Source organism: Mastomys coucha, unplaced genomic scaffold, assembly GCF_008632895.1.
Source record: "Mastomys coucha isolate ucsf_1 unplaced genomic scaffold, UCSF_Mcou_1 pScaffold21, whole genome shotgun sequence".
Lineage (NCBI taxonomy): Eukaryota > Metazoa > Chordata > Mammalia > Rodentia > Muridae > Mastomys > Mastomys coucha.
The window spans coordinates 110,005,622-110,016,835 of NW_022196904.1; the positions used below are offsets into that span (position 1 = coordinate 110,005,622).

At 42.2% G+C, this 11,214-nt stretch overlaps 1 protein-coding gene across 1 annotated transcript in view; it reads right to left on the minus strand.

The window, feature by feature from the left end:
• The window catches only part of Cdr2 (cerebellar degeneration related protein 2), a 25,643-nt gene that overhangs the window by 892 nt on the left and 13,537 nt on the right, over window positions 1-11,214 (minus strand). The window contains exons 3-4 of the mRNA XM_031388152.1: window positions 2,343-2,491; window positions 1,938-2,102 (exon numbers count right to left, since the gene is read on the minus strand). Of these exons, the coding sequence (XP_031244012.1) occupies window positions 1,938-2,102; window positions 2,343-2,491 (314 nt within the window). The remainder of the gene's footprint in view (window positions 1-1,937; window positions 2,103-2,342; window positions 2,492-11,214) is intronic.

The following is an 11,214-nucleotide window of genomic DNA, read 5'->3' on the forward strand; positions in this document are numbered from 1 at the left end:
CATCAGGGCTCTGTTGGCTCTGCAAGGAAGTGATCTTCTCGGCGAACACGTGGTCATATACAAAGTGTCTGTGAGGAAACACGGAAATATATAAAGGTCAACTGATACTGCAAAGGATGCTGCCTTTCAACTGACATCAGGACTGGAGAGATGGCTCAGTGGGTAAGAGCACTGACTGTTCTTTCAAAGGTCCTGAGTTCAAATCTCAGCAACCACATGGTGGCTCACAACTACCCATAATGAGACCTGACGCCCTCTTCTGGTGTATTTGAGGACAGCAACAGTGTACTTATCTATAATTTTTTTTTTTTTTAAAAAAGCTGTGACATCAATTTTTAGCTACAAGCAGTGTCTAAATGAAACTGTATGAAGCTGGCAAATTCTTGAAAGCAAATACAGTTTTTTCCCCTAATAGTAAAAGTAGTATAAAAGCAGTATAGAAAATCCATTCAAGACCAGCAGAATGACAGCTGCTGACTAGGAAATATAATGGACGGAGATTCTCACTGCTAGCTGGAGATCACTACCAGCTGGGTAGTGGTCTTAGAACCTGAAGCTCACACCATTGGTTTGAACAGTGTTGGTCTGCTGCCTGGACCTATAGGGTTTTAAATGTTTTCCATAATGAGAAACCAAGGTTAAGGTACACAATATTTGGACCTTTAACCTGGGATACTCATCGGAACCACTGGGGCAGCTTAAGGGTCACATCTAGAAATTCTGGCCTGAGGAGAGTTAGTGTCTGCTCTTGGAAACCATGCACAGTGCCAGATGCACACACTGAGTTTCGGCAGCGCTGGGGAGGTGAAGGCGGGGAGGTCAGGAGCTTGAGGCCACCCGGGCTGAACGAGACCTAATCTCAAAACCCCCAAATCGCCATAGGTAATGTGAGAAAAAGCAAAGTTTGAGAGACATGAACCGGCCTCTCTCCTACTCAGTCCAAGGCAGCTTGTACCTATCTGTGTCTTGGTTATGGAGCATCTAACTCTCCATTAGAATGAAGGGTTTTGAGGACACAGAGCATGTCCATTTTGGCCATCATTCCTGGATATCAACTGAAGTGTAAGAGCTATTTAGTAAGCATTATTAAAAACTCAAAGTCAAAACTATTAATTATAAAGTCATTTCTTTGGGTGAAAATATTTTTTTTTCTTTTGAGACAAGGTCTCTGTGTAGTCCTAACTGTCCTAGAACTTACTATGTTCTGGACTTGAACTCACAGAGCCTGCCTCTGCTTCCTTGAGTGCTGGAATTAGAGGCATGAGCTACCAAATGCAGCTTCCAAAATTTTCATTTTTTTCTTTCATTCTAAAGTGAAATACAACAGTGGAAGTATTACTAATTTTAAACTAATATCTGTTTTTTTTTTTTTTCGAAACAGGATTTCTCTGTATAGCCCTGGCTGTCCTGGAACTCACTCTGTAGACCAGGCTGGCCTTGAACTCAGAAATCCGCCTCTGCTTCCCAAGTGTTGGGATCAAAGGCGTGCACCACCACTGCCCGGCCACTGCCCAGCTTTTAAACTAATATTTAACAAATTAATATGAGCCGGGCAGTGGTGGTGCCCGCCTTTAAATCCAGCTAGCCTTGAGAGGCAGATGCAGGTGGGTTTCTGAGTTCGAGGCCAGCGTGGTCTACAGAATGAGTTCCAGGACAGCCAGGGCTACATAGAAAAACCCTGTCTCGAAAAACAAACAAACAAAAAACCAAAAAGAAAAAAGAAAAAAAAGAAAAAAATGAAAAACTGTTCTCATAAAATTACTGATACCCATGAACTCTCACTCATACGTTAAGTTTAGGAGCTCCATTTAAACCACTCCTGGTTTAACAGGCAAGGGGAACGTCTTGAAATGGAGCTTTCCCTCTAATATAATCCAGAATGTGTCATGGCATGGGATGGTCCCAGTTTGCAAATCCACAGCAAGGCAGGCTCTTACTGGCGGAGGTCATACAGCTCTTTCAGACAGGAGAAGCTGGGTGCAGGTTTCTCCTGGTCACATGCCTTCTGCCTCCCTCTTCCATGGTTGGAAGACTTCAGCTCCTCCACTTGGCTCTGGAGGTGATCAATGTTGGTTTGCAGGCATTCAATTGTTTCTGTCAGGCTGTGAATGAAACAGAAGCCAGTCGCTGCTTGTCATACTAAATTAAGATCAAAACCAATGAAGGGGATTAGGTGTGAGCCACTCAAACTTGGCTTTCTTAATGGAAAGGACTTACAGTTAATCCTCCTTCTCCAAAAAAAACCCCTTATCCTAGACAGCCCAAACCTTCTACAGGTACATTCTACTTCAAATTATACTAATCCCTTTGTAGAATGCCTCCTTAACAGTTAGAAATTCTACCTCAGGATTTTCTGTTGTGAGGCCTTGCTCTCAGCAACTAGCTTCTGGTTGGTTTCTTCCAGTTCTCTTGCTGTGACATCTAACTGCTCATAAACTTTTGCATGCTGCTCATTCATTTGCCGTAGAAGATCCACCTGCTTGGTCAGGTACTGTAAAAGAGAAGTGATATCAGGTAGCACAAACAGATAAGATAACCTGCCTGCTTACCACCAATTCTCTGGTTCTCCAACACCAACTAATTAATGCCAGCTGAGGGTGTCGGGCTTCACCTATAGGCTCAGCACCCTCCTGGCATGGGGGTGTGTTTGCCAGCCCCAAAGTGCCATAGCCTTATTGTAGAGTTTTGTTAAAGGCTTTGGTAACTAAAGTTGACTGATGATCTGCCCACATCCCTCCTGGCTAGCTAATAATGTGGGCCATTCCTCATCCTATTACTCTGGACAATAATAGTTTTAGAAGACTTTTTTTTTTTTTTTTTTCGGTTTTTCGAGACAGGGTTTCTCTGTATAGCCCTGGCTGTCCTGGAACTCACTGTAGACTAGGCTGTCCTGGAACTCAGAAATCCGTCTGTTTCTGCCTCCCAAGTGCTGGGATTAAAGGCGTGCGCCACCACCGGCTGGCTTAGAAGATTTTTTAAGCCAGGATTCAGGGACAAAGACCAAATGTGAATTTTTTTTTTTACCAGCATCATCAGCTTAATTAATGGAAAAGAGAACATTAAATCCCAACAAAACTACCCGCTTTAATAATAAAATCGGCACAAGCTATTCTTAATGTGCTTAGCTACATTAATGCTTTCCAAAACTCTTATGTTCCATGAGGCTAGACTAATTTTACAAACTATATGCTTAATATTCAAAAGGAAAACCCAAAGTGAAATATGATAATCCCTTAAGAAAACTTGGAAAAACATAATGAAAGTTTAAACACAGTATGTTTAACAGAGGCTGGAGAGATGGCAGTGGTGAAAACACTTGTTCTTACAGAGCACGTGAGGGCCCACTGCCAGCATCCATTCCACAGTTTACCACCTCTCTTAGCTCCAGTCCCTTAGCTCCAGGGGATCTAGTCCTTCTAACTCTACAGGCATCAGGCATACACTCAAGTGCATGTACACACATTCAGGCAAAGTATTCATATAGATAAAAATAATAAATCTTTAAAAAACAGAATAGGTTAAAAAATGTTTAACCAACAGGAAAAAGGAAGGAAAAGCTTAGAGGTTTTTTGATGGCTTTTTGCTTGGAAAAAAAAAAAAAATCAACCTTTTTTTCCTGAATGAGGTATTTCAGACAAAAAGTAGTGAAAATGCATTAATTTTACCAGATACTTTAATATATGTCAAAATCTTGTTACTTCTATTCTATAGGAATGTTTTCTCTATTACCCTTATTCATGAGTTACTTAGCAGGTTGTTTATTTTGGTCCTGCTAAGACTGCTTTCTGAAGATGGAGGATAAGGGGAATAAGCACAATCTTAATACCACAGCTAGGTCACCTGGACTCCCTCCCTCCCCATCTCCACCTGCAAACACTAAAGCGGAGCATATATTCCAAACACAACGCTCCCACTCCTATTTCTCAGGACACAACCAGGAGAGAAGGGGGGGAGAAGGAGGTTTGAAGTATAATCATATGGTAACAGATTAGACTTCATAAATACTCCTTGAACACAGCTCTTCAAGTACCATCAGAGCCAAGTGGCCTTTGTTTTTTGAGAAAACATCTGTTATATATCCCAGCCATGCTGGTTCTGACCTTTGGCCCTCCTGACTCAGCCTCCTAGTACAGGTGTGCAACACTTGCACTGGCTTTCAACAGTCTTCTTTCAAAAAAGAGAGCTAACTGATATTCAGTGATCCAATGTAGCCCCTTTCAGATACTTACATCAGTGGCAATGTACAGAGCTAACAACCTCTTTTTAACTATTTATTTATTTATCTATTTATTTATTTATTTATTTATTTTGGCTTTTTTGAGACAACGTTTCTCTGTATAACCCTGGCACTCAGAAATCCGCCTGCCTCTGCCTCCGAAGTGCTGGGATTAAAGGTGTGCACCATCACTGCCCAGCTGCACTCTTTAACTTGTGTATTCTGAAAATACTATTCCTAAACAAAACATAAGCTTTTAACACCCCTGTGAGGTCTGGGCAGGTTCTGTAATTAAGCATTGATACTTTGGCATCAAAAAGTGTGAATATTACAAACAGCCTCAGATCAATTCAGGATTTGCTAATACCAAATAAATTTGCTGCAAACGTTACAGGGAAGACCTCACTCCAGTGTGTGGGCTTCAGAAGTGGCAAGCAGTTGTGGATGTTAAAAACTGCTAGACTGACATGAGTAAGTAAGCAAAGTTAGATGCAGCATGGGATATAGGAAAATCCATTTATTCTTTGCTGCCAAAACCTCCACAAGTTTCTCATGATCCCTTGTGAAAATTAACCATTCAACTTCTGACAGGAAACTACTTCAGACCTGTAGGATAAAGCTTTTGGTTCTGCCCTTGGCTCATCCACAGGAAATGTGTTTAATTTCTCTCTCTCTTTCCCTCTCTCCCTCTGTCTCTCTCTCTCTCTCTCTATATATATATATACATATATATATATGTATATATGTATATATACATATATATATATATGTATATATATATATATATTTTTGTTTTGTTTTTCGAGACAGGGTTTCTCTGTGTAGCTCTGGCTGTCCTAGAACTCACTCTGTAGACCAGGCTGGCCTCAAACTCAGAAATCCGCCTGCCTCTGCCTCCCAAGTGCTGGGATTAAAGGCGTGCACCACCACTGCCCGGCTTGTTTCATTTCTTAGGACTACTGAACTGAGTCAAGTGCTTAGTTAGGGTCAACAGAATATATATGATTAGGGTGGCAAGATGGCTCAGTCGTAAAGGCACTTGCTGCCAAGCCTGATGACCAGATTTTAATTTCAAGAGTTCACATCATGGAAGGGAGAGCACTAACTCCTGTAAGCTGTCCTATAACCTCCAGGAACATGCTGTCCCACATTTGCACACACACACACACACACACACACACACACACGCACGCACGCACGCACGCACGCACGAACATTTTTTAAGACAGTTTATAATTTATATCAAGTCCTAAGTATTCTTTGTGTTTGATTCACAATAACCATAAAAAAGGCCAATGTATAAACAGATACAAATTATTTACAAAAAACCCCTATTCCTACATCCTCTACATGGGATGAATCTGTTCCACAGGGGACATAAAAAAAGCCAGTTTATGAATGGAGTCTTTTAGTAAGGTCAAGACCAGAGCTATACAGGAGGTAGTGGTATTTCCAGCTCATAGGACAGGCTTGAAGGCCCTCTGACATTGCTAATTTTTCTATGATTTCCTTATCAGGACCTCATGAGGCTATAAAGATTAATACGCACACGCACACACATGCACACAGACTCACAGGATATGTGGCTTCAGACTATGTGTTTTGGGCATAAGGACTACTGAAGGCAGTTAAGAAATAGATGCAGGAAAGCTGTGTGCCCTCTATGAATATCCCTCCCTGTCTATCAGGCAGAATCAAAGTTAACCACTGAGCACAACTTTAGACTCTTCTGGGCCAGGAGTCAGCACTTAGAGGAATCCAACCCAAAAAGCTTTATTAGTTTTTATCTACTTGTTATCCAGTATGTTGCCACACTTAAGAGTCAAAGTCCTTTTCCTCCATATAATCCCTGCTCCAAGAATATACTGTTCTGCATTATGGTATATGTATCAGGCAGGCTTCTCTAGAGTCACAGAACTTATGGAATGTCTGTATATATTAAGGGAATTTATTGGAATGACTTACAGTCTACAGTCCAACTAACCCAACAATGGCCATCTGTGAATGGGAAGTCTAAGAGTCTAGTAGTTGCTCAGTCCCACAAGGCTGGGTGTTTCAGCTGGCCTTCTGTATAATATAGAATCCTGAAGAAGTAGGTTCCAACAGATGCACTGGCAGGTAAGTGTAAGCAGGCAAAAAAGAACGAACCCTTCTTCCTTTTTCCATTATCCTTATGTAAGCCTCCAGCAGAAGGGATGGCCCAGATTAAAGGTGTGTACCACTCACCTGGACCTAAGCTTTTCTTAAGTTGGAACTTACTCTGTCCCAGGCTGGCCTTGAATTCAGAGATCTACTTGTCTTCTTCGATTAAAGGCATGTACCATGTTGCCCAAGCCTAAGGTTTTCATGGCCTCTATGCCTCAAGATCCAGATCAAAAGCAGTGTCATCCAGCACTTACAGGATCAAAAGTTGGGTCTTCCAGCCTCAAGGTCTGGATCACAGGTGTGCCCTCTACCTCTAGATTGTAGTCAAGTTGACAACTAGGAGTATCTATCAGTGTGTAAGATAAGCTCCAAAGCCACCTCTTAAGAGAATCACTCACTTGAGTATCTCTGGTGTATGCATATAAAAATACACCTTTTGCTCCTGTTAAAGGTCCTCTCACATAGGCATTCACTTACAGAGTCCAGTCTGGTATCTGGCAAATGATGAAAGTGTTCAGGAAGAGGAAGCTACCGTCGCCTTTATTTAGAGTTAGGTTTTAACCTTACTACACAATGCTAAGATTCACCCGAAAGACAACTGCAGGGACCTAGATGGTTTGTCCTCATCCCTACATACGACATACATACAAATGACAAACTCATTTGTCAGAGGACTTGTTCTTGTCTACAGAACACCTTGCCCTCATTCCTCTCAAGACAACAGAACAATCAACTCAATTCTTGACTGTCACTGTCCCTCTTTCTGGGAAGGAATGGTCATTGTTCTCTATGTAGCCCATATCTGACATACATAGTAGGGATTACAATTTAGCTAAATATCTATTTCAAGACCTCTGTTCACGGCAGCTATGTTCAGTACCACAGAATTTAGAGTACAAATGTCAAGAAAGGTTTAGTTTTGAAAGCTTCTGTGATGGGCTTGGCTATAGACTTCCTGAGAAAAGCCTACTAACCACTAATTTCCACTTAGATTCCCTATTCCCATGGCCCCAACATTACACTCAGAAACCTGAAGGGGAAATACTTATAATACACACCACACACTGCATGGGTCCCAAGCTAAGCCTCTTTAAAAAAAAAAAATGTTACCTTAGGCTTGTGGCCAACACACAGGAAGTAAGTCAACATGAAATTGGGCCACTAAAAAACCTACAAAAAGTGCCTCTTATTCACTATATAAAAATCTGTGATAAAAACACAATGAAGCCATTGAAGAACTTGTGGTATCTGAGCCCGAGAGCCTTGGCTTTGAGGATAACCCAAGAATGCCAAGGAGCTTGTTTTTCCACATGGGAGGAGTTTAGTTTAATTAAATTAAGCCGAAATTAATCAGAAAAGCCATACCGTCTTCAATAATCAGTCATAGACAACCTACAAGGGAGCGTCACCTGGTCAGCAACTTCAAGAAAAACAACTGGCTTCTAGCTAACTATGCAAGTTGAGCCTTGGGCTCTAAATTAGTATTTTTTTCTTCACTCTGTATGGAAGGAAAAAGGTTATCTTTCCCACCATTCATCTCAAAGTCCATACATGGACTCATTTTCTCAACTCAGAATCTGGGACACCACCGAATAGGGGAAAAAAGAGTTCCAAAAAACAAAAACAAAACACCAATGGGGGATTTGGGATTGGCAGCAAAGTAGACAAAAATGTCAACTTACGGCAAGAACATCCAGCTTGGAAGACAGTTCAGTTGGTAAAGTGCTTGCCTTGCAAACATGAGTTCAGACCCCAGAGCTCATTGTTTAAAAAAATAAATAAATAAAAGGATCCGGGCATAATGGCACACACCTTTAATCCCAGCCCCGGGGAGACAGAAGCAAGTGGATCTCTGTGAGTTGAGGTCAGCTTGGTCTACATAGAGAGTTCCAGGTCAGTCATGGCTATATATAGAGATCCTGTCTCAAAAAACAAAAACAAAAACAAAACAAAACAAAACAAAAATGGAAATTTGGTTTCCCAGAGTACTATCCTTTAATCAACGATTACAGCCAACTCTTTTAAATTTCGTGCAAAAATAACCTTTAATAACAGTGAAGAAATAACTCCTAGTAAATGATATAAAGTATATTTCCCCCAATTAAAGTTAAAATATTTACCATAGGACATACAAGGTTGGAAAGGAGAAATATGAAAATAAAGGTCACATATTAAAAGCATACCAAGTGGGCTTTTGTGTGCATGTGTAGCATGTGTGTGGAGGTCAGAGGCTGATACTAGATGTCTGCCTTTTAGTTTTTGTGACAGGGTCTCTCTGTGAACTTAGAGTTCACTCGTAGACCACACTGGTTGTGGGGATCTACTTGTCTCTGCTGCCACTGTATTACAGACATACGCCAGTCATGCTTGGCTTTTATGTGGGTGCAGTAGATCCAAGCTCATGTTTTTATGTTTGCATGCCAACCACTCTACCAACTGAGCCAGCTCCTCAGCCATAGCTTGCCAAGTTGTTAAGATCTACTGCCCACTAAATCAACAGAATTTTTTTTTAGAATTAAGACTCTTCCACTACAAATATTATGAAAAATGAATAAATAATGATGTGGTAATTACACAAGTCTAAAACATGTCATTCCCATGATCTCAGCATCCCTTCAGGACACCCTGTACCAATGCAGTGCTGACATCTGTCACCAGTCCAAGTGAAGCAGACAGATCTGAGAGGTTAGGATGTCATGGCGCTGCCTGCAAATTCAAGGGCTTATGCCCAAAAGTCTCTGAATACAAAGGCCAGTCTCCAGAGGTAGAGTCCCATACTTAACAAGGGCTCAGAGCCTTTAAACTGCTCTCTGACACCAAATAGGCATGCAGGGCACTTACATACATGCAGGTAAAACACTAATACACAGCTAGGCTTTGTGGCCCATGCCTTTAGTCCTGGCACTCAGAAGTTAGAAGCAGTTACATCTCTGTGAGTTTGAGGCCAGCCTGGTCTACATAGTGAGTCACAGAGAATCAGAACTACATATTAAGACCTTGTCTTAAAAACAATAAAATACACAGAAACAAGTAAATATTTAAAAAAAAAAAAAAAGCTGGCATGGCAGTGTACACCTGTAATCCCAGTCCTGAGGGCAAAACCAGGAAGATTCCCTGGGCTTACCTAAATTGGTAAGCTCCAGGTTAAGTGAGAGACTTTTTGGGAAGCAATAGGGAAAAATACTTCACTTCAATCATCGGTGCTAGCATGTGTGTGTACACTGACACCCCCCCCCCAAACATACATACACCCATTCTCTCTATTCCCAAGAAGGAATGAATTCTTGCAAAATGGGACCACTTTAATAAGCACGTTTAACTCCTGATGGGAAAGTGCAAGTGTCAAAGCAACAAAGTAACTAGAACATATGGCTGTAGGAAAGAATTGGGCAAATCCCATTGCCCTCCCTCTCCCATCCAGGACCTGATAACAAACAGGCAAGCAAGAGCTACTTTTCTCTGTATTCTTTAAGAACTTAGATGTGCAGAGCGCCCACTGGCCACCAAGCCTAAAAACCTGTTTGATTCCTGAACCCAAATAGGAAGAGGAGACCCTACAAGTTATCCTCTGACCTCCACAGGCACCCAGGGGGTGCGGGGGTGCGTGGGTGCGTGCATGTGTGTGTGTGTGTGTGTGTGTGTGTGTGTGTGTGTGTGTATTGTCTAGGGTGTGTGTGGATCATCTGGGAGTGTGTGTGTATCATTTGGGGTGTGTGAATGCCATGGCACAAATGTGGAGTCAGAGGACAACTTTTGAAGGAGTCAGTTTTCCCCTCCCACTCTAAGTTCCGAGGAAAGTCATTTTGAAGGACATTTTTAAACATCAAAAACAATACTTAAAATCACTGATCATCTTTTGTGTTGACTGTCTGAAATGCACTAACAGCCTTTGGACGAATACTTGGATTATTAGTATTATGATCAGCCCTTGGAAGCTGAACATCATGGTATACACCTTTAGTCCTAGCACTTGGGAGGCAGAGGCAGACAGATCTCTGCAAGTTTGAAGTCAGCCTGGTCTACAGGGTGAGTTCTAGGATAGCCAGGGCTACATGGTGAGACTTGTCTCAATACCCTCCTCCCGCACCCATGTTCTTCATAGTAAGTCTTAGAGACTTCCTCCTACTGTTCTCACCAGCTGACCAGTATCCCTCATCCCCTCTCATTAGTTTGTTCCACGGTGTTTTCAATTCATTTTAGATCTCTCTGGGAGATGGGGTAAGTGCTGACTTTTTTGGTTCACAATCATAACTGTTTTTCTTTCTCTCTCTTTCTCAGTTTTCAAGACAGAGTTTCTCTATGTAGCCCTGGATGTCCTGGAACTCACTCTATGGATCAGGTCTCGAACTCACAGGTCCACCTGCCTTAGCTTGGATGCTGAAGATTGGAGGTGTGCATTACCACACCTGGCTTACTATTTTTGTAAATTAAAAAACAACACCCTCACCCTAAGTTTTAATTACTTGCCTAGTGAGGAAAACTGTCAATAAACATTTTGCGAAGGTTAGGGCCCAGGAGACTTAGGGACAGAGTGTGTATTCAGCACTCACAATCCACAGCAGCAAAGGAAACTGAAGGAAAAGTTAGGTTAAAATTCGCACAAGTCATTGCACTCATGCCAAGTTCAAACAGAGGCTAACCAAGGTGTCTGGGTGGGTGCTGCTCACTGGGGTGGTGGGCTGATTCTGGGGTCACTGGGTGGTGGGCTGATCCTGGGGTCACTCACTGGGATGGTGGGCTGATCCTGGGGTCACTCACTGGGATGGTGGGCTGATCCTGGGGTCACTCACTGGGGTGGTGGGCTGATCCTGGGGTCACTCACTGGGGTGGTGGGCTGATCCTGGGGTCACTCA